General features: G+C 51.8%; 2 protein-coding genes across 11 annotated transcripts in view; one reads left to right on the top strand and one right to left on the bottom strand.

Moving 5' to 3' along the window:
* Window positions 1-20,641, top strand: part of TRIM62 (tripartite motif containing 62) — a 34,981-nt gene extending 14,340 nt beyond the window's left edge. The window contains exons 1-5 of one of the 2 annotated variants that reach the window (XM_035308639.3): window positions 2,409-2,617; window positions 2,817-2,912; window positions 8,430-8,686; window positions 9,440-9,555; window positions 18,275-20,641. In XM_035308639.3, the coding sequence (XP_035164530.1) occupies window positions 2,582-2,617; window positions 2,817-2,912; window positions 8,430-8,686; window positions 9,440-9,555; window positions 18,275-18,825 (1,056 nt within the window). In that variant the 5' untranslated portion in view covers window positions 2,409-2,581 and the 3' untranslated portion in view covers window positions 18,826-20,641. Of the gene's footprint in view, window positions 1-2,408; window positions 2,618-2,816; window positions 2,913-8,429; window positions 8,687-9,439; window positions 9,556-18,274 lie in introns of those variants that run through there. The other variant, XM_035308637.3, reaches the window with a different exon arrangement.
* Window positions 1-22,421, bottom strand: part of AZIN2 (antizyme inhibitor 2) — an 82,175-nt gene that overhangs the window by 1,280 nt on the left and 58,474 nt on the right. For 8 of the 9 annotated variants that reach the window (XM_078329228.1, XM_078329232.1, XM_035306665.3 and 5 more), the window contains 2 exons: window positions 3,269-3,361; window positions 2,087-2,685 (listed from right to left, as the gene is read on the bottom strand). In XM_078329228.1, the coding sequence (XP_078185354.1) occupies window positions 2,200-2,685; window positions 3,269-3,361 (579 nt within the window). In that variant the 3' untranslated portion in view covers window positions 2,087-2,199. Of the gene's footprint in view, window positions 1-2,086; window positions 2,686-3,268; window positions 3,362-22,421 lie in introns of those variants that run through there. The other variant, XM_035306664.3, reaches the window with a different exon arrangement.

The raw sequence follows: 22,421 nt of genomic DNA, 5'->3' as shown, positions 1-22,421 counted from the left end.
CTTTAAAAAAAAAGTTTTACTCAGACAGCCAGCTTTCCAGCATGACACTGAGTAAAGCGCTGGTGTGGCAGCCCCACAGTTATCAGGGACTCAGGTTCCTTATTCCTTATGCTCTTCTGGTTTCAGCTTGTGACTTAAGTCTTTACAGTTGCCTCATGGCCTGAGATGGCTGCCAGAGTTCCAACCATTGCATCTGCATGGGCTCTCTAAAACAAGCTGCTTGTGTTTTTCTATCTTACCCCCGTTTTCATGGCTAGCTCCTCCTCATCCTTCTGGTGTTATCGCCTCAGAGAAGCCTTCCCGGCCACCCTACCTAAAATCCCCTCCATCCCACCCTGCTTTATTTTCTCTGGAAGACACACCATATTGGTAACCTTGCTTCTTTATTATTTTTCTTGTTTGTTGTCTGTCTTCCCCACTAGATTAGTCCCTATGGTCAGGGACTGTGTCTGTCTTGTCCTCTGCTGTATCTCAGTGACTCAACAGTGCCTGGTACATAATAGTTGCCCAAGAAATTTTGTTAAATGAATAACTGGTAGTAATCAAAGATAATTTTGTCCCCTGCATTCTTCCATCGGCCTGTCATCATGACCATTTTTCCCATGTTGCTCCCTAGTCTGTAAAATGAATTGAACTAGACATTGACCAAGGCCCTCCATGGTCTGACAAGCTGGATGAGTGGAAGGGAGGTGGATGTGAACAGGTAAGTCAGCCTTCCTGGCACCGCTCACAGCCCAGGCTGACTGGGGAACTCAGAGGCCGTTTCCAGGAATTTCATTCACACAGCAAGCTTCATCGGTCCCATCTCAGTGCCAGACTATTGCTGGGTGTGGGATATATGGAAAGGGGGCAGCAAGAGCTGCTCTGGAGGACTCATGGCCTAATATGGGGATGAAGAAGAGACAGACGGGAGAACAGCTGATGATAATACAATGGGCTAGATTCCCAATGCATGCAGACAGCTGGACTCTGTGCTGGGGAGCACTCACCTCCACACCCCATTTATCACTTGACAAATAATCACCGAGGCCCTGGGCATATGGCAGGGAACAAGACAGGCAAGATTCCTACTCTCATGAAACTCACATTCTAGTGAGGAGACAAGCAATAAACACAGTCAAATACGTTCAGACAGCAGAAGGTGCAAGAAGACCGTGAATCCAGACACATGACAGGGTATGAGGTATGTGTGGGGTGGTCAGGCAAGACTCTTCAAGGAGGTGGCATCTGAGTTAAGTTAATGGTACAAAAGAGCCACCATGGGAAACTCTGAGAGTGGAGGCCACCAGCCAGAGGAAGTAGCCAGAGCGCAGTCTGAAGGTTGGAAGGAGCTCAGGATGGTGGAGGGACAGGAGGAAGACCACTGGCTGGATGGGAATGATGGGGAGGGTGGTGGAGACAGAGGTGGGATCCCAGGGTGCCCCAAACTCAGCGATCGAGATGAACAGCATGTAATACAATATTTCTTAAATCAAAATTAATGCCCCAAAAAACCCCATAATGAACAAAATATCGACATTTAAAATAAGGCAAGGATCACTAACTGCTCTGCTGAGCCACAGTGGTACCTGAGACAAAGAAAAAAATCAGTGGTGCTGATCATGTTTTTATTTAAAATGTTGATATCTTGTCTGTTGTGATTTGTTGTTATTCATCACGGGAGTCATCATGGTAGGAAATGTGTCACCTGGCATCAAGATCATGGTCTCCACAACCAGGCTGCCTGGTGTCCCAATTCCTTCCTTACCCTTATGCTTATCTGTATGCTTTGGGGCCAGCTTCTTGACATCTCTATACCTTTTCCTCCATCAGAAGTTGGAGATAATAATTGTGCCCCCCCTTAAGGTTACTGAGAGGCTCAAGTGAATTAATAGAAGCAAAGCGCTAAGAACAGTGCCCAGCCCACTGCAGCCCTAGGAGAATGTTGGCAGCTAGTCTGTAGCAATGGGCTGGTACAGTTTTGATTCCTTAGAGCAGTGGTCCCCAACCTTTTTAGCACCAGGGACCAGCTTCATGGAAGACAATTTTTCCACAGACCACAGGGGGTGGGGCGGGGTGATGGTTTCTGTATGATTCAAGCACATTACATTTGTTGTGTACTTTATTTCTATCACTATTTCATTGTAATATATAATGAAATAATTTCACAATTCACCATAATATAGAATCAGTGGGAGCCCTGAGCTTGTTTTTCTGCAGCTAAACAGTCCCATCCGGGGGTGACGGGAGACATGATAGATCATCAGGCATTGGATTCTCATAAGGATCCGGCAGTCGAGATCCCTCACATGTGTAGTTCACGCTCCTATGAGAATCTAATGTCACCACTGATCCAACAGGAGGTGGAGTCAGGTGGTAAGGCCAGCGACTGGAGCAGCTGTAAATACAGCGGAAGTTTTGCTCCTCCCAGCCACGGCTCATCTCCTGCTGTGCGGCCGGGTTCCTAACAGGCCACAGACCCGTACGCATCTGTGGCCTGGGGGTTGGGGACCCCTGCCTTAATTCTAAGCGGGGATCCAGGGCCAACGTGAGGAGCAGAAGAGTGTGTATATGGAGGTTGATCGTCACAGAAGCCTCTAGGATGGCCAAAGAGAAGGAGGCTGTCTCAAAGATGCAGGTGAAAGATAGGAACGGATTCTGGAGGTATTTAGGCGACAGACTCTGCAGGACTTGCTGGTGGCTGAACTGTGACGGGAGACAAGTGTTGGAGGTTGGGGACAGAGGCCAGGCTAACCCCCAGGCCCGGCAGTGGTCAGAGCTGAATGCCTGGGTCAGGCATGGATTCTGTCCCCATCCCAGCCCTGTGTGTGTTTCAGAGGGAGCTGAAGGAGCAACTTCAGGCCCTTCAGGACAGCGAGCGGGAACACACCGAGGCACTGCAGCTGCTCAAGCGACAGCTGGCGGAGACCAAGGTAAGCGTGACCGGGGCGGGGCCAGCTGGGGAAGACGGGCGGGGCCTCGGGTGTGCAGTGGAAACCAGGCTTCGCGGAGCCAAACCTGGAGTGACAAGGGCAGGGTAGGGAAGAGGGTGGGGCTTCCGTGAAGTTAAATGGGGCGGGACCCACCCCCTCATGACTGAGGGCAAGGATTTGAGCTGGTCCCTGGGTTAAGGATAAAGCCATTTCTCCTTTTCCACTTTGGGTGGAAGTTGAGGCGGGTCCAGGGACGCTCCGGAAACCCCTGGCATCCTGAAGGGCTGGGGAATGTGCCCAGTGTCTTTTTCCTCTCCCTTTATTAAAAACCCCCAAGCCGGTGTGGTAACACACACCTGTAATCCCAGTTTCTTCGGAGGCCGAGGTGAGATGATGGCTTGAGCCCAGGAGTTCGAGACCATCCTGGGCAATACAGCCAGACGCCTTCTCTGCATAAATAAATAAATAAATAAATAAATATTAATATAGCCAGGCATGATGGCACATGCCTGTAGTCCCAGCCACTCTGGAGAATGAGATGGACAGGAGGATTGTCTGAGCCCAGGAGTGTAAGGCTGCAGTAAGCCATGATCATGCCAATGCACTCCAGCCTGGGTGACAGAGTGATACCCTGTCTCTAAAATTAATGTATGAATGAATGAGCCCTTACCTAGGATTCAATCCTGAACATGTCCCCTCAAAGCTCTTCAGATGTGGCCCAGCCCTGGTATTGTCTCCCCTTAAGCTCAAGCCATGGGATAGGGACTCTGAAAGGTAGGGCCAAACTCTGCAGTCTCTGGCTACAGTGGTTTGGGAAATACATAAACAAATAAACCTTCCCACTGACTTAAGAAGGACATGGGTTCTGATCCTACCACTAACTCACTGGGTGACTTTGGGTACATTGCATGCTTTTCTGGGCCCCCAGTCTTCCCATCTGTCCAGTAGGGACTGCCAGGCTCAGTCCAGCACTCTGGGACTGGAAGGTACCCAGTGTAGTCCCCACTGTACAGAGTGACTCTGTGTAGTGAGGTAATTTCAGGCTGGCCCCACTTTGTCAGCAGGAGCTGCAGCGGAGCCTTAGGAATGTGCCGGGCCTCTGGAGGTCATCCTGGGCCTGGAGACACCACTGGAAACCCAGATCTGTGCCCTAGCTTGGCCACCAACCCACTGTGGGGTCTCAGGAAGGTCATGACAAATAATTCTTCACAGAACATTCCAGAGTGCCTCTCGGCAGGCCTCTTAGTGGGCAACAGATGATAAACAGTCACAGGATCCTGGCCTCATTGCTTCTGGAAGCCTCAGTTTCCCCATCTGTCTGGTGATTCTGTACCTCTTGGATGATGAGAAGCAAATGGAAGCCTCTCTCTGGATGAGAGGGGAGAGAGATTATGGGCTCTCTCCCCCATTTATTATGGGCTGCTCCTTCTCCCCAGCAGCACTCTCTTCTCTTCTCTTCTCTCCATACCCCCGCCCTTTGTTTTTCTCCACTGACCTCTTCTTCCCCCACTTTCCTGCCCATCTGTCTGCCTCTGGGGGGTCCTGTGGGACCACATCCCCCTCCAGTTCCCCCAGCCCCACTTCCTGTCTGGACTGGGGTGTTTATATAAGAAATGCCTATGGATGCTTTGGAGGTCATATTTCACCTGGTGCCTTACTCTGCTTTCCTGCTGTGCCTGCCCCTCCAATGGCCCAGCCTGAGGGCCTGTCTGCTCTCCCTCCTCAGGCCCTGTGTTTTCCTTGTTCAGTACCCTGGTGGGGTGATGCATTCTTGGCACAGTGTTTTTCTGAAAGGGCCCCAGCGCCTCCAGGCCCCAGGGTGTTCCAAGGGATGTGGTGGGTTGGGGTGGGGGCTGTTTCCCCAGCCATGGCCCCCAGCCATGAAGGGAGGGGGTTGGGGAAAGGGTGACTCTACCCTAGAAAGAACCAGAATAAATGGAGCACACCAGTTGAGCAGAACTTTTCTTTGCGCTGAGAATCATGTTCACCTTTATTGTCCTGCCAACCCTACAGAATGTCACCTCCATGAGAGCAGGACTCCCTGAAACCTGACATAGTGTCTGGCACACAACAAGTAGTTATTTAAAAAACATGAGTGAAACGAAAGAAAATCGGCCAGGCACGTTGGCTCATGCCTGTAATCCCAGCACTTTGGAAGGCCAAAGTGGGTGGATCACCTGAGGTCAAGAGTTCGAGACCAGCCTAGCCAACATGGCAAAACCCTGTCTCTACTAAAAATACAAAAATTAGATGGGCATGGTGGCAGGCACCTGTAATCCCAGCTACTGGGGAGGCTGAGACAGGAGAATCGCTCGAACCCAGGAGGCCGAGGTTGCAATGAGCCAAGATCACACCACTGCACCACTCCAGCCTGGGCAACAAGAGCGAAACTCCAAAAAAAAAGGGCGGGGGGGAAGAAGGACGGAAGGAGAGAGAAATCATCCCTGGTAGGAACTATTGTTATCTCAATTTTATCAGTGAGGAAACTGAAGCACAGAGAAGTTGAGGGACCAGCCTGAAGTTCCATGCTAGTAAATGGCAACTTGGGAGCTTACCGTCCAGTCCTGTCAGAGCCCAGTGCATATTCCAGCTGGGATATCTCCTGGGGTCCTCAAAGAGCTACAGCTTTGTGGTCAGCAAGCCGGGTAGGTCAGCAGGACTCACAGGGAATGTACTTGGGGCTCCAGGGGTGGCTGTCACTCTGATATTCCACTGCTGGCTGCCCTGTCCCTGCTTTTCCCCCTTTCCCTCCCATCCTCCCTTGTCCTGGGGACATTGAAACCCCAGCCTAGAAAGAAGACAGAGCCTGAAGCCAAATCTGCAGAGCAATCTCAGACAAGACTCTCCCCTCATTCCCTCCTTCACCCCTCAACCAACTCCTGATTGCCAGCCTTGTGCCAGGCCCGGGGATGGGCACAGGAGTGCAGAGCTGAGGAAGGTGTCATTCCTACCCAGGAGGGGCTCACTCACTAGCCAGGGAGACAGAAAATGTGGGACAATGTATTAAAACTGTTGACAAAAGGCTCTGGGAACATCCAACTGCCTGGAAGAGAGAAAAGTTATCTCCAAGGAGGTAACTTTTAAGCTAGGTCTTGCAGGATGAGTAGGAGTTTGCCAGTTGAATACAGGGTTTGGTTAGGGTCATTCTAGGCAGGTGTTGTTGCAATGCAGTGGCACTAGGGAAATAAGCTAGGGTTAAATTGAGAAGGGCCTTGAATCCCAGACTAAAGAGTTCAGCATTTTACTACGCATCAAGAAGCTAAGGAAGGTTCCTAAAGTCAGGATCGTCTGTGATCCAGTTGGCACTTCAGAAGGATCACTGACAGTGAGTTTGCCAGCAAAGACAAGAGTTGATGTGTAGACCAAGTGAGTTGGAAAAACCTGAGGGACCCCAGGGGAATGTGTTGGGGAGACCATTTGAAAAATGGGTGTGGCACTCAGGAGACAGGCAAGGCCATCCACATGGACTTGGGAACCATCCTTAAGGTAGTTCGAGTTGAAGATGAGGGCGGGTGTGGAGGGTGAGGATGGAAGGTGCTGACCTGGATGAGTCCCAAGGAACATGGGAGGCAGAGAGACGGCAGCCACAGAGATGGGAGGCAAAGCAGAGCTTTCAATTAGGAGAGAGTGGCCAGTGGGCTAAGTGCTGCTGCAGAGTAATCTAGGAGGAGCCAGAGGAGCAGCTGTGGAATCTGGGTGCCTGTGGAGGAAAGCTCCAGGTGGTGCAGGGATAATGGACCCCATCTTCCCCATCAGCAACATGCCACTGCAGAAACCTCAGCCCTCCCCAGATGAGGGGGCTCGGGAAGGCCACAGCAGCCTGGCCGTGCATCCCCAGCCTCTCCTCCACCCCCTCTTTGTCTGCCTGTCGTTCTGGGTGGGCATGCACAGCGAGCCTGGCAGGCCTTCAGCAGTTCTTCTTGCAGGCCAGCAGCCACGTCGCGTCGGGGAGGGAACAGGCTCTAATTGAGCTTTTGTGGAGCCTCCCACAGAGCCCTGGGCACTGAACACAGTGGGGTTTCCTGACTCCATGAACTCCCAGCCAGAATCCCATAAAGTAAAATTGCAGAGGCAGGCCCCACATGCTGCTGCAGCCCGGCCGCACTCCTGTAGCCCGTGTCATCCTGATGCTAAGCCTTTACTCACGAGGTTCCCTCTGCCTGCTCCCCCGACCCCCAGCTGACATCCTGCCCATCCCTCAGGCCCCAGCTCAGAAGCCCAAATCTCACTGAAGACTTCCAGGACATGCTTATTAGAAATGCACTCTTCAATAAGAGTGCAACCAGGCTCTTTCTCTGCGAGTTGGGCTGTGTCACAACAATAGCCCCTCATTTCATCTTCACCACAATGCAGTTTTGTTACCCCTTTCACAGATATGAAAACTAAGTTCATAGATCTTAGGCAAATGATGTTGCCACAGCTAGAGACCAAAAGCTAGAATCCTTACACAGGCTATTGGACACCAAACCTGTGCCCTTCATACTCCACCGTTTCTGAGCCTCACGGTGCCCGTGGAAGCAGAGAGAACCAGGAAAGTTCATGCTTACCTCCCTGATTCTGTCCATAAACACCAGTTCCTGTTCCTTAGCCAGAGGGTCCTAGAGGTAACAGGACAGAGTGAGTGACCACCAAGGTTTTCCCAGCATGTTGCAATTTAAAAGGCTCTTTGATGTCTGTGATCTCCTTTTCAGCTTTCCTTGAGCCCCATGAATGAGCTCCATGAATGATTTCTTTAAAGGGCTCATGTTTGTAATCCCAGCACTTTGGGAGGCCGAGGCAGGCAGATCACTTAAGGTCAGGAGTTTGAGACCAGCCTGGCCAACACGGTGAAATCCCATCTCTACTGAAAATATAAAAATTATGCCCAGGCATGGTGGCAGCCTCCTGTAATCCCAGCTACAAGGGAGGCTGAGTCAGGAGAATCACTTAGTTACAGTTTACTGTAACTAACCCAGGAGGCAGAAGTTACAGTAAACTGAGATCATGCCATTGCACTCCAGCCTAGGTGACAAGAGCAAAACTCCATCTCAAAATAATAATAATAAAAGAAAAACAATTAAAGACTTCACTATGTCCCTGAGAGAAATCAACATCTTCACCCTGCCCCCTAGCCCTCACTCCAGCTCCCTCATTCCTCCTACCCCTAAGCCAGAAACCTGGGCATGATCCCCAGCTCCTTTCTCTCCTGCACCCCTCTAGCCAATACAGCAGGGTCAAAGAGGCTGCCCTCTAGATGTTTTTCAAACCATGTTCCTCACCATTATTGCTGCTCCTCTAGTTCAAGCCTCATTGTCTCACCATATTCTATGTGGCCCATTTCATTAGCTATTTAATGGGCCACATAGCACATGCCTGTCCTTGCTGACCACCATGCCTTTGTGTGTGCCATTCCCCCCACCACGCGTGCCTTTCCCACCCTTTCCTCTTTACATGTCAAGGCTCTCGGTTTCCTCCTCCCACCGAGAGGTCACCCGATCTGCTCCCCCGGCCATAATTCCTGACAACTGTCCCCCACAGTCTTCCACCAAGAGCCTGCGGACCACTATTGGCGAGGCCTTTGAGCGGCTGCACCGGCTACTTCGAGAGCGGCAGAAGGCCATGCTGGAGGAGCTGGAGGCTGACACGGCCCGCACGCTGACCGACATCGAACAGAAAGTCCAGCGCTACAGCCAGCAGCTGCGCAAGGTACAGGAGGGAGCCCAGATCCTGCAGGAGCGGCTGGCCGAAACCGACCGGCACACCTTCCTGGCTGGGGTGGCCTCACTGTCCGAGCGGTAAGTGCCACCCACCAGGGGCCCTCCCCGGCTGGACGTCCTTTCTCTGACCCATGCTGGGCAGTGGGAGTGGAGGCAGATGGCATCCTTAGCAGAGAATTCTTTCACTCAAATCTTCATCAAACATTTATGGGGCATCTACTATGGATGGGAACATGAAGCCAATGAGGCTTGAACTAGAGGAGCAGCAGCATGTTTGAAAAACATCTAGAGGGCAGCCTCTTTGACCCTGCTCCATTGGCTATAGGGGTGCAGGAGAGAAAGGAGCTGGGAATAAAGACTTCACATAAACTGAGGCTCAGAAAAGCTACATCGGTTGGCCAAGGCCTCCCCATGTGGTAAGTGGTGGAGCCAGGATTCAAGCCTAGATCTCAGTGACCCCAAAGCCCCCTTAGTAGTAACAACACTTAGTCATTGGTTTGCTGGTGATCAAGGCTGATCGCTAACGTCATGACTTTGGCGTTGATCAGGAGCCAAGCACTGTGCTGAGCATCTATATGTGTTATGCCATGTCATCCTTACAAAAAGCCTAAAAGGCTGACGCTAGCCTAGCACCCATTTTAAAATGAGAAGACCAAGGGAATGGTTAGAGAGGCCAGAAGCAGCACAAGCAGGCACTTGGATCTGAGTCCCACAGACTTCTCGTTCATGACCACATCCTACGTGAGCTGCCATGAAGGTGGCCGTGGGGCCCCTGGCATTGGGGCAGGAATCCAGTCCCTGGTGCAGCCCCCTCTCCTGCTCTCCTTCCAGGCTCAAGGGAAAAATCCATGAGACCAACCTCACATATGAAGATTTCCCAACTTCCAAGTACACAGGCCCACTGCAGTACACCATCTGGAAGTCCCTGTTCCAGGACATCCACCCAGGTAATACATGGGTTATCATGGGCCAGAGCCAAGTGGGGCATGGCCCAGCTCAGCCCAGCCCAGTGTCCTAAACACAGCATGGGGCAGTGGGGAGGAAGGAGCAGAGGGCCTTGCTGAGCACCTCATGTGTTCCAGGGCCCGTCCTGGGCACCTGCACAATCACTCAGCTCAGTGAACCCTCACAAAACCCCATGAGATGGCTGGGCACAGTATCTCACACCTGTAATCCCAGCACTTTGGGAGGCCAAGGTAGGTGGATCACAAGGTTAGGGGTTTGAGACCAGCCTGGCCAACATGGTGAAACCCCATCTCTACTAAAAATGCAAAAATCAGCCGGGCATTCTGGTGGGCACCTGTAATCCCAGCTACTTGGGAGGCTGGGACAGGAGAATTGCTTGACCCTGGGAGGCGGAGGTTGCAATGAGCCAAGATCGAGCTACTGCACTCCAGCCTGGGTAACAGAGCAAGACTCCATCTTGGAAAAAAAAGAAAGAAAAAATCCATGAGATATGTTCCATTAGCAAACCCATTCTCCAGATGAAATGACTGAGGCCTGGACACTTCACAGACTCCTTCTACACAATCATATATAACAGTTCACACTAGGAACTGTTCTAGGTGCTGGAGAGACAACAGCGAGCAAAACAGGCAAAAATCCCTGCCCTCATGCATCTTACATCCTAGGGTGTGAGAGAGAAAGACAAAAGTATACCCAAAAAATATGGATCATATTAAGTACTGACAAATAATAAGGATAGGAGTTTGGGGAAGGTGAAACAGGATGGGGATTTTAGACAGGGTGTCCAGGAAGCAGCCCACACTGAGAAGGAGGCATTAGAGTCAAGGACTGAAGGAGGTGTCTGGAGGAAGAGTGTTCTTGGCATAGGAACAGCAAGTGCAAAGGCCCCGAGGCAAGAGCACATCTCACTCTCACCAGTCTCCTTGCTGTTTCCGAGGCAGGAAGAGCAAGGAGGCTAACATGGCTGGAGGGAGATGAGTGAGAAGGAGAGTGAAGGTGAAGACGTAGAGAAGGCAGCCGTGGCCAGACCACGAGGGTCTGTAGGCCATTGTGAGAACTTTGGATTTTATGCTGAGTGAGATGAGAGCCAATGGAGGGCTTGGAGCAGTAAAGTGACGTGAGCTGGTTTAAGGTTTTTTGGTTTTTGGTTTTTTTGAGACAGAGTCTTGCTCTTGTCGCCCAGGCTGGAGTGCAATGGCACGATCTTGACTCACTGAAACCTCTACCTCCCGGTTCAAGTGATTCTCCTGCTTCAGCCTCCTGAGTAGCTGGGATTACAGGCACCCGCCACCATGCCCAGCTAATTTTGGTATTTCTAGTAGAGATGGGGTTTCTTTATGTTGGCCAGGTTGGTCTCGAACTCCTGACCTCAGGTGATTTGCCTGCCTCAGCCTCCCAAAGTGCTGGGTTTACAGGCAAGAGCCACTGCACCCAGCCTGGTTTAAGTTTTTTAAGGATCCCTCTGGCTAGTGGGTTGAGAACAGACTGAAGAGGGTGAAGGATGGGGAGTGGGAAACACGTTAGAAGATCACTGCATAACCCAGGCTAGAGGTAGTAGTGAATGGGGTGGGAAGGGGTCAGATTTAGGACATATTTTGTAGGGACAGCCAACAGGATTTGCTAGCGGATTAGCAAATCCAGGCATGAAAGAAAGAAGACAAGGGAGAGAGCAATTATTTCAGCCCAAGTGACTAAAAGGATGAAGTTGTAAGCCTGTAAGGTTTGTGATGCCAACTAGATCTCTCAGCACCGACGTTGAAAAGGAAGTAGGGACGACAAGCCTGCATACAAGGGGAAGTCAGCGCCAGCATCATTAGCATATGGACAGCATTTACTGAGTCTGGACAAGATCACCTAGGAAGTGGGGGTAGACAGGAAAGCAGAGGGTTTCTGTAACATCAGGAGCCCCGGGACACTACTAGAAGTCAGGGACAGGAGGGGGACCCAACCAAGGGTACCAAGAAGGAGCAGTTGGCGGGATAGGAGGACAACCCAAGTATGTCCTGGAAGCCTGGAGGAAGCATTTCCAGGAGAGAGTGGCTAACAGTGATAAGGCTGCTGAGCCAAGCATGGGAGAACCCAGAACGGACTATTCTCCAGGTTTAGCAACAGGGAAGTCACTGCTGGCCTTGATGAGAGCTGTTTGGGTGAAACAATAGAGGCCAAAGCCTAGTTGGAGCTGAGAGGTCCAAGAGAGGTGGAGACAATGCTTTAAAGGAATTGTACTCAAGCAAGGGAGAGAGAATGTGGCAGTGCTGTTTCTGGTGATAGAAGAAATACAGCATATCTGTGAAATGATTGGAAAGATCCAGTAGAGGGAACAGAATTATGGATGCAGGAGAGGGAGTTGTGGGAGTGACAGCCTTACTGCTGCCCAGCCTTGACTGCAATCTGCTGCACGCTGGGAGCCCAGACAGTTCATCTCTAGGAACCCAGAGAAAGTAGAGTAAGTGGGCACCAAAGCCAGTGGGGCACTGGTGGGCGCTTGAGGGATTCTCTTCTGGCTTCATCTTTCTCAGTGAAGCAGGAAGCCAGATCATCAGCTGAGATGGGAGCAGGGGATGGGAGGTTTGCAGAGAGAGAAGGTCTGAAACAGGTTTCTAGTAGACTTATCAGGTGTTGGGACTGGGAAATCAGTGCCTTCCCAAAATCACAGATCCCCCAAGGGCAGATTCAAACCAACTGGCAGCAGAGAACCCTGTGTGTTCCTGAGTCAGACACAGTGTCCTTTAGAGAAGAGACCTGGATCAAGAAGGGAATTTTCCCTAAGAAGTGGGCACTAGACTGGGCACAGTGGCTCACACCTGTAATTCCAGCACTTTGGGAGGCTGAGGCAGGCGGATGATGAGATCAGGAGATCAAGACCATCTTGGCGAACAGGGTGAAACCCCGTCTCTCCTAAAAATACAAAAAATTAGCCAGGCCTGGTGGCGTGCACCTGTAGTCCCAGCTTCTTGGGAGGTTGAGGCAGGAGAATCACTTGAACCCAGGAGGCAGAAGTTGCAGTGAGCCAAGATCGAGCCACTGCACTCCAGCCTGGGTGACAGAGCGAGACTCCGTCTCAAACAGACAACAATGAAAAAAGAAGTGAGCACTGTTATTTTCCTCATTTTTTCAGATGAAGAAACAGAGGCACTGAGCTGTTAGGAATTTGTCCATGGTCACGACCTGGAAATGGTACAGCCAGGACTTAAATCCCAATGTCGGGCCCCAGAGCCTGTGCCCTTCCTTACCTACTAAGCTCACTGGACATTCTCCAACCTCACATACACCAGGAAGGAGGCTGGGGAGACCATGGCTCAGGGAGGCTCACTGACTCCCTCAGTCACAGAGGGGTCAGAGTTCCTTCCATCTGGCTGGATTCATTCTCTGTTCCACAAACATCAAAAGTCCCTCAAGGCACATTCAAGAGTCAGGGAAGCCCAGGCATGGTGGCTCACGCCTGTAATCCCAGCACTTTGGGAGGCTGAGGCAGGCGGATCACTTGAGATCAGGAGTTTGAGACCAGCCTGGCCAACATGGTGAACTCCTGTTTCTACTAAAAATACAAAAATTAGCTGGTCATGGTGGCATGCACCTGTAATCCCAGTTACTCAGGAGGCTGAGGTGGGAGAATTGCTTGAACCCAGGAGGTGGAGGCTGCAGTGAGCCAAAATCGCACCACTGCAATCCAGCCTAGGCAACAGAGCGAGACCCCATCTCAAAAAAAAATTACATATTTTAAAAAGATCTAAAGATGGTACCATGTAGCTGAAAAAGATATGGAAGAGACAATGAGAAGTTGGCAGGGTGCAGATCCTATAGGGCCTTGAATGCCAAGCTGAAGTGCCTGGACTGCCTCTCCAAGCTGTGACAGACGCGGAGCAGGTGGCAGCTGAGGCTCGAAGGCTCCCCAGGCTCCCTGCTCCAGTGCTCTCCTGGGTCAGTGACTGGGGAGGGAATCAAAGCCTTGAAGGCACTTTTACCTCCTGAAACTTAATCCCAGCCTCCCAAAGTGCTGGAATTACAGGTGTGAGCCACCACACCCAGCCCATCTTTAGATCTTAAATGAGCCATAGTCTCCCTTGTGTACATGTTTGCACATGCTGTTCCCTTTGGCTGGAGCCTTCTACACAATCCTTAGTCTTTGATGGCCAACTCTTGCTCTCCTTCGCATCTTAATTTATAAACACTTCCTCCGAGAAGCCTTCCTGGATTTCTCAAGGCAGCCTGGGCTTACCTGGTCTCAATGTTTTTTCATTGTCTGTGTGGCTGTCTCGCTCTAAGTAGACTGTGAACTCTGAGGATCAGGGGCCAGGTCTGATTCACTCCCAGTAACCAGCACAGTTAATGCCAATGAATGGGTCCTAGTCTCAGTTCTGTTTCTAGAACAGTGCCTCGCATAAAGTAGGTGCTTAGTAAATATTTGTTGACTGAAGAAACTTGCCGCACAGCCTTGGACAAGTCACTGCCTCCTCTGAGCTTCGGTTTCCTCCTCTGTGAAATAGGGATGCTTGCATTCCCTTCTCAACTCCCTCACAAGTGAGCAAAGAGATGTGGAACTGGCCACCACCCCAGTGCAGGGTTTCTCAGCCTCAGCCCCACTGACACTGGAGGCTGGACCACTCCTTGTTGCAGGGCCCCGCCCTGCGCTCTGCAGGGTGTTTAGCCGCATCCCTGGCCTCCATCCACTAGATGCCAGTAGCCACCTCACTCAGCTGTAACAACCAAAAACGTCTCTGGACTTTGCCAAATGTCTCTGGGAAGCAAAACTGGCCCAGCTGAGAACCACTGGCCCAGAGAAAGCTGCCTGCCGGAGAGGGGCTGAGGGAAGAATAGCCTGTGCTCCAACATCCTGCCCAGAGCAGAGGCCCCTGGGGAGTTTAGAGAGCAGCAGCCTGGTTGGCTGGGCCCCTTCCTTTGTCTGTGGGGCCTGTGAAGTCACTCTGGCTCCTCTGCCAGCACCAAAGCCCTTTATGTCCAGATGGGAGGGTTGCCCCCAGGGACCTAGCCCACGGATTCTAGCAGTTTCCTGCCTGCTCCTCCCCTCCAGCTCAGGCTTCCTATTGGGTCACCTGAAAACCCCATCCAGCACCTGTCACTCCCCTGCTCTGGTACTTCCACTCTCCCCGCCTCCCACCCCTCTGTCCCACCCCCAGCCTAACATTAGGAAGCCCTCCTCCAACTATGACCTTCCTACCCACCTGGTCTAAATCTCCCAGCTCCCAGGCACAAACTGCCTCCCCAGCCAGGCCAGCCAAGCCCATTGTCCCAAGGACACCAGACACTGCCTGCCTTGCTCCTGCCTCCTCCCCATCCTGGGCTACTCTCTGAATCTAGTCATTTTGAGTCCTTGCACATTCCCTGCCTAGCTGTGTGACCCAGGGCAGTGCACTCCTCTTTGAGCCCCAGTTTCCACACCTGAAAAACAAAGATAGTTTCATTTCTCTCCCAGGGCAGATATGCAGATTACATTATTTGTTTCTAAGAATAATCCTATAACACTTAGTAAGTACTTGATTCCTGTCTGTTTATTATTATTATCAAGAATCCACATGGTTCCCCAGTCTTGCTGAATGGGCTCTCGAGGACCACATACTGGAAAGAGCATGGTGTGAAAAGACCTCAGCCAAGTTCCAACTCTGCTTCCTCCCCAGGTGGCAGCTTGAGCAAGCCACTTACCTGAGTCATCCCCTGGGAGCCTCAGTCTCCTCTTCTGAAAAATGGCTAGAATACCACGAGAGTCCCAGGGTCATATTTGTGCCCCTGGGACAGTCCATGGTGTTCCCAAGAGCTCGTGAGAATGAGAATGTTTTTGCAAATGCCTGCCCTGTACATCTGAGGGACTGAGGAATCTGGTTTTTTAAATGCCCTCCCAGAGGAAAACGCTGACAGCCTTTCATGTTCTGTCAGGCCTCTGCATGCTCCAAGCCTCTGTTCTTGAGAACAAAGAAACACAAGCCACTGACTGCCAAGCAGATGTGCTGGGCTGTGCCCTGGGAGGGCTTTCTCCACTGCCTGGGCAGAATGTGATTGCTCGGTGGTGGCCGGGAAACATCTCCTGGGGCCTCCACAGTCCATGATCCTTCCTGAATGCCTTTGACCTCAAGGTCTCAGAGAGGCGTAAATGAATGGAGAACACACCTGGAGACCAGACGGGCTGCCTCAGTGTCTGGCTTTTTGTTTTTATAAATCTTGGGGTCCCAGGACTTAGAAATGACCTCTGACCTGTAGAATAGTGAGCCCCCAGGGACTGCGCTTGTTTCGCTGGGCCTGTCACCTCCTGGGGATAAGGGACAGATGGAGGGACTGACTTCTTAGGGGAGCAAGGGGTGTTGCCATGCCCCTTCCAGGACCCTCTCTGTTCTGAAGGTTGTTACCCCTGTTAGCCCTAGCCTCAAGGAGGGAGCCCCAGGAGCCAAGACCCTGTGTCAATGATGCGTGCAAGGCTTTGGAGGTGGCCCCAGCCGGGGTGCCAGGCCCTGCCCTAGTCTTACCCCTTAGGGTATAAAAGCCTCCTAAGAGAGCGGCAGGCCCTGGCCCTAGGCCAGCCCAGTGAGTGGCAGGCCCAGTACTCATCCTGTCCCCTGGACTTCAAGCCACGGAAATCCATTCACTGGAGCTGGCACTCGGGGGGTCAGGATTTCCTCCAATCTGCAGCCTCATCTTTGTCTACTGGTCTCAGACCCACTGAGAGCCCCGTTGTCTCCCTCCTACGGTGCCCTCCCACTCATCAGTGGCACTGCAGGTGGCCCACATTGCCCTACATAAGCTACAAGTCTGAGGCTGAGACCTCATGCCTGCGCAAGGGTACCCCCACCCCGCACCCGTCCTTCTGCCCTGAGCCTTGGTTGCTGCCTGTTGCTGGTCTCAAATCACCCAGGTACCCAGGGAACTAGAGTGCCTAGGTTCCCCCAGCACTCTGAACCGCTGCTGTTCACACCTGGGCACTGTGCGCCATCGGTCTTCTGCCCCTTCGCTGTCACTCCTGAGTGTGATCCACATCCCACTGTCATAGGGGTGGGCCACCTATATGTGATTACGTTCCTTTTCTCACCCTAGCTCTTCCCCCTACCACACGCTCCTCCTACATCTCCCCCCCCACCTCCCAACCCCACTGTGGGAATTCCCCACATTCCACTGAGCAGGGGCCCCCTGGTTCTGACAAGCTGCCTGTGCCCAGTCAGACCACAGGGTAAAACGTCCAGCCACCAACTCAATGTCAGTCCTCTCTTGGCTCCTTCTCTTCTATGTCCCTAGACAGAGGATTGTGTTTCCATTGACCCCTCTATTCACAGGGCTAATTACTTCCATACAGCCCTCTAAGTCCAAAGGACAGAAATGAAGAGGGTAACATGCAAAACTAAACTTACTCCTGACAAAGATCATGGAAGGAGCTTGACACTGTTCAGCGGTCCAGGGTCTATGAACAGAGGCACAGTTCAGGGACTGGCTGGGGCTCCCTTTTGGGGACAGTCCCCATCATTGAGGCATCTTATTTCTGTGCATAAACACAGCCAACAGAGGCAATTGAAGTAGGGGGAATGCTCCAGCCAAGCATAACCATGTCCGCACTTCCCCAGATAAAGAGCTAGAGAGCTGGATGTCCAAGTCCTTCACCCCAAGGAATGGAGGCAAAATTCCTTCTTCCCACGTTTCCTCATCTCTCTCTTGCTCTGGCCTGGAAGTGTCATTCAGGCTAAGGAAAGCCAATCCCCAGATTCCTCCTTCTCCTCTGGCTGATTATCAGCTCCCTCAGGGAGGGGAGAGTAAACAGGCCTTAACAAGGGTTCATGAGATTTTGAGAGTCAGACCTGCTAAGCCAGTGTGGCCAGCCCAGAGCCAGGCAATGCAGCCCATGCCACCTGCCCAACACAAACAGGGTCAATTTAATTTGGTGAGTCTTTCCGGAAACATGTCACATGCCGGGCTCTAGGCTGGGCCCTAGACACACAAGGGAGAGCCCAGTTAGAAGGTACACAGTCCTTGCCCTCTTGGTACAAATGGGGAAATAGGGCAAAATGTGATCACAGAAGATAATACCCCACGCCAGTAGCAGGGCACAAATAAAGCTAAGGAATTTCAGGCCAGGTGCAGTGGCTCACACCTATAATCCCAGCACTGTGAGAGGCTAAGGCAACAGGCTCACTTGAGGCCAGGAGTTTGAGACCAGACTGGCCAACATAGTGAAACCTCATCTCTACAAAAACTTTAAAAATTAGCTGCACATAGTGATACGTGCCTGTTGTCTCAGCTACTCAAGAGGCTGAGGCAGCAGGACCACTTGAGCCTAGGAATTGGAGACTGCAATGAGCTATGATGACACTACTGTACTCCAGCCTGGGTGACAGAGTGAGACCCTGTCTCTATTTTAAAAAAGAAAAGAAGAAGAAGGCACAGTGGCTCACACCTGTAATCCCAGCATTTTGGGAAGCCGAGGTAGGTGGAACACCTGAGGTCAAGAGTTCAAGACCAGCCTGGCCAACATGGTGAAACCCTGTCTCTACTATAAGTACAAAAAATTAGCTGGGCATGGTAGCAGGCACTGTAATCCCAGCTACTATAGAGGCTGAGGAATGAGAATCGCTTGAACCTGGGAGGTGGAGGTTGCAGTGAGCCGAGATTAGGTACCAACCAGAACTCTGCCCTCAGGAAGGAGCTGCATGGCGGGTCCACAGCCTTCTCCCCACTCATCTTCTCTCCCTCCTCCACCCCACACAGTGCCAGCTGCCCTGACCCTGGACCCAGGCACGGCCCACCAGCGCCTGATCCTGTCGGATGACTGCACCATTGTGGCTTACGGCAACCTGCACCCACAGCCGCTGCAGGACTCCCCAAAGCGCTTCGATGTGGAGGTGTCGGTGCTGGGTTCTGAAGCCTTCAGTAGTGGCGTCCACTACTGGGAGGTAGTGGTGGCGGAGAAGACCCAGTGGGTGATCGGGCTGGCGCACGAAGCCGCGAGCCGCAAGGGCAGCATCCAGATCCAGCCCAGCCGCGGCTTCTATTGCATCGTGATGCACGACGGCAACCAGTACAGCGCCTGCACAGAGCCCTGGACGCGGCTCAATGTCCGGGACAAGCTCGACAAGGTAGGCGTCTTCCTGGACTATGACCAAGGCTTGCTCATCTTCTACAATGCTGATGACATGTCCTGGCTCTACACCTTCCGCGAGAAGTTTCCTGGCAAGCTCTGCTCCTACTTCAGCCCTGGCCAGAGCCACGCCAATGGCAAGAATGTTCAGCCGCTGCGGATCAACACCGTCCGCATCTAGTCCAGGCGGAAGGAGACCACAGCCTCCTGGGGCCACGTGCAAGGGCCCTGCCCAGGAGATAGAAGACCTGGACTCCGGCCCACCGTGGCCACTGGAGCCCTCAGGCCAGTTGTTTACCCTTCAGCCTCCATTTCTCTGTCTGTAAAATGGAGGTTGCGTTCCCTACTTCCTAAACCCTTTTCCAGCATCGGTGTTCTGTAGCTCTGACCTTGATGGGAATACAGCTTTGATCCAAGGATGTGACATGGCTTCTCCTCAGGGCAACCCCTGCCCAACCCTCATCCCCACCCTCTCAAGGGCAGGGAACTACCTTCCAGTGTCTCCCTCCTGCCCAGCCCTGGCCTCAGGAAGCGTCAGAGTACGGCCAGTACTCTGTTGGCAGCCCTAAAGACACACAGCACCCTCTTATGCCCCATGGCCTAAGACTTGCCCCTGACCAAGCCAGTAATAGGTCATTTACCCTTGACACCAGTCCACAGTGGACATAGGTGGTACCTGGTCCTAGGGTTATCTGAGAACCAACCTCTCCTGCCACCCCCACACCAGGAACTATATGGTTCCTACTTTTCCCACTAATCTGCTGACCAGTGATGATGCTGTGGCTTGTGGAAGCCACCTGGTAGTTGAGACCACACATTACAGTCATGTGCCGCGACCTTCCTGCCCACAGGCCTAAGGACAGGGTGAGGGTATACCCAAAGCTGATGCAGAGCCCATTAGCCTAAAAACAACTGTAGTTCCAGCCTCACTGGATGACCGAGGTCCCCAGCAGTTCTGAACGACAGTCCTGCCAACCCTCTTCAGCCAGGCTTCTGTGACTTGCTAGGGTGCAGGAGGCTTCCAGGAGCAGTTGTTGTAATTAGGACCTGAGCACTGGGAGGGGCTGTTGGCTGGGACCCCTTGTCAGACTTGGCATCTATCTCAGTTAGGGTCCTGCTGCAGAAAACAAGAGCCACTGTATCTGGTTTAATTAGACGAGGATTTATTATCTGGCCCCTGGTGGCTTGCAAAAATGGTTGGAAGAGCAGGAGAAGCAGACTCTGCTGAATTTCCAGGAACAACTCCCAGTGCCAGATTCATCATGTCTACTGTGACCAGGAAAGCTGCCTCCAGCTGCAGGAAGTCACTGCACCAGCAAGCTGCTGACCGCAGAACTAGTGTCTCTCTGCCGTGGTCTGTGCCAACCAATGGATGTCCTGAGGCCTGCCTCTCTCCCACTTGTGCACTCAGTTCCCAAATCTAAATTTTTACAAGAGATTCTGTTTGGGGGAACTGAAGTCAGGTCCAGCACCTTGGCTGCAAGGGAGTCTGGGAAATTCGTTTTCCTCTTTCCAACTTCAGGCATACAAAAAGGCATACACACTAGAAGGAAGTTGGGGGCGTTGAGCAAGCCCCACCTGTGTTTTTTGCCACAGCATCCAATCGTGAAGAACTCGGGAGAGGGTGGAGTCTGCATCTAGGCTTGTCCTTCCTCTTGGCTCTATCCTTGCTCAGAGGCAAGAACCAGAGGAGGGGGCTGCAAGACTGAGCCACAATGTTTCCCTGGCCTTGACTTTTCTTTCTGGTCCTGGGGCCTAGATTCTGCACTTGGGGTTCTCTGAACACACCATCCCAAGGTAGCCAGAAGAGCCGAACATAGGGGGCTCTTACAATGGCTGCCCCGCTGGGGCCTCCCTTGGGCAAGAGGAATTGTCAGCGCCCTACCCCACCCCTTCAACTACCAGAATCTGGGCCACCCCAGCAGTATTTTTATTTAAAGTGTTACCCATTTTATGAGTTATGATGAATTTGTATTAAATTAAAGTTACAGATGTCAGTAGCTAGTTCCTTTCATTTTGACAAACACACAGGCCCACCCAGCTCTGTCCCAGGCAGTGCACACACATGAGCATAGCTATTCCACAAAGCAGCCTGGCTGGGTAAATGGTATCATGCTTATTTCACAGAGGAGGAAAAATGAGGTTCAGAGAGACGCCATGATTTTCCTGGAGTCCCAAATCCCACACTGACAAGTGCCACACCACAAACCTGTCGAAAAACTTACCAGCCAGGGAAGGCTGTCAGTCCTTACCTGGAGGAGAGGTGGTGGCAGTCCTGGGAGCAGGCAGGGAGAAGCCCATGAGGCAGTGGCAAGAGCCCGGTCTCAGGAACCACACAGACCTGGACTCAAATCCAGGCTCCATCACTGTGTGACTTTAGAAAAAAAACCACCCTCTCTGGGCCTCAGTTTTCCCACATGGAAGATGAGGATAATAACCCCGACTTCACATTATTTACTGGTAAGCTGTAAAGCGCAGTGCGCTTGAGGCCCTACCTATCCCCCAGCTATCTTCGAGTCAGTGCCTGGATCTGTGTGGGTGTCCTGAACATCTGGGCTGGCTGTGGCCTAAGAAGTCTGTCTTCCTCCTTGTAGCCTGTGACGGGTATGGGACCACCTAGACCAGGACAGTCCTGAGGTCCATCCCACCTCTGAATGACAGGGAAGCATCCTGGCTGGGAGTTAGGACAGGTTCTGCATGTGGACACACGGGCTGTGCACACTTAAGTGGAAAAGACTGTCGACTAAAGGAAAAATACCAAGCTTTTAAATAATTAAAGTTCATTTTACTTAGAAGTCTTACTGAGTACTATAGACAGGCGTAGAGCCCAGCAGTGGCCCTTTAGAGAGGTTCTATCAGTTGGCCGCAGGACAGTATTTTAGCCCGCTCCTTATATACAGGTGGTGGAGGTTTAGTACATGCAAAATCACATCAGACTTGCTCAGAAGTAACATTGAAGTGGAATCATATCAACGTTTCCAGGTAAGAGTGCATTGGGGTTATAGATTACAGAGGCATCATCGCGAACGCCATCAAACGCTATCTTCTGTACAGGAAAAGGCAAGGACTAGGTTCATTTATCTTTTTTTATTTCTTGTTTTTGTTTGTCTTGTTTTGTTTTTGAGATGGAGTTTTGCTCTTGTTGCCCAGGCTGGAGTGCAATGGCACAATCTCGGCTCACTGCAACCTCCGCCTCCCGGGTTCAAGCGATTCTCCTGCTTCAGCCTCCCTAGTAGCTGGGATTACAGGCACCCACCAGCATGCCCAGCTAATTTTTTTTTTTTTTTTTTTTTTTTGAGACGGGGTTTTCACTGTGACCAGATGGTCTCGATCTCCGGACCTCATGATTCGCCTGCCTTGGCCTCCCAAAGTGCTGGGATTACAGGTGTGAGCTACCATGCCTGGCCCGGTTCATTTGTCTGTCTTTCAAGGAATATAGTGACTCAGGCAAGAGACATGGGGGGCCATGCCCACTGTCCCATCTTATCTCCAAAGCATCCTTCCAAAGAGCTGCTCATGGCCACAGAGTCAGAAGCTTGTGAAATTATGCTGGCAAACAAATGAGAGAAGCAGCTTCTTCCATTTGCTACTTTGTCTCCCAGGCCACGGAGCACTCTCTGCAGTATGCAGTGAGTACAGTCCTGGACTGGTGTTGGCTTTCTGTTTAGTCATTTTCACCCTAAGTCATCCTTGGCCTCCTCACCTGCAGAATGAGGGAGGTTAGACTGCAGGCCACAGGTGGATCTTCATCTACAGCCTGGAGCTGGGGTGAGGGGA

This window comes from Callithrix jacchus, chromosome 7 (assembly GCF_049354715.1).
Source record: "Callithrix jacchus isolate 240 chromosome 7, calJac240_pri, whole genome shotgun sequence".
Taxonomy (NCBI): domain Eukaryota; kingdom Metazoa; phylum Chordata; class Mammalia; order Primates; family Cebidae; genus Callithrix; species Callithrix jacchus.
Note: the sequence above shows the minus strand (reverse complement) of the source record. Positions and strands in the feature narration are given on the sequence as shown.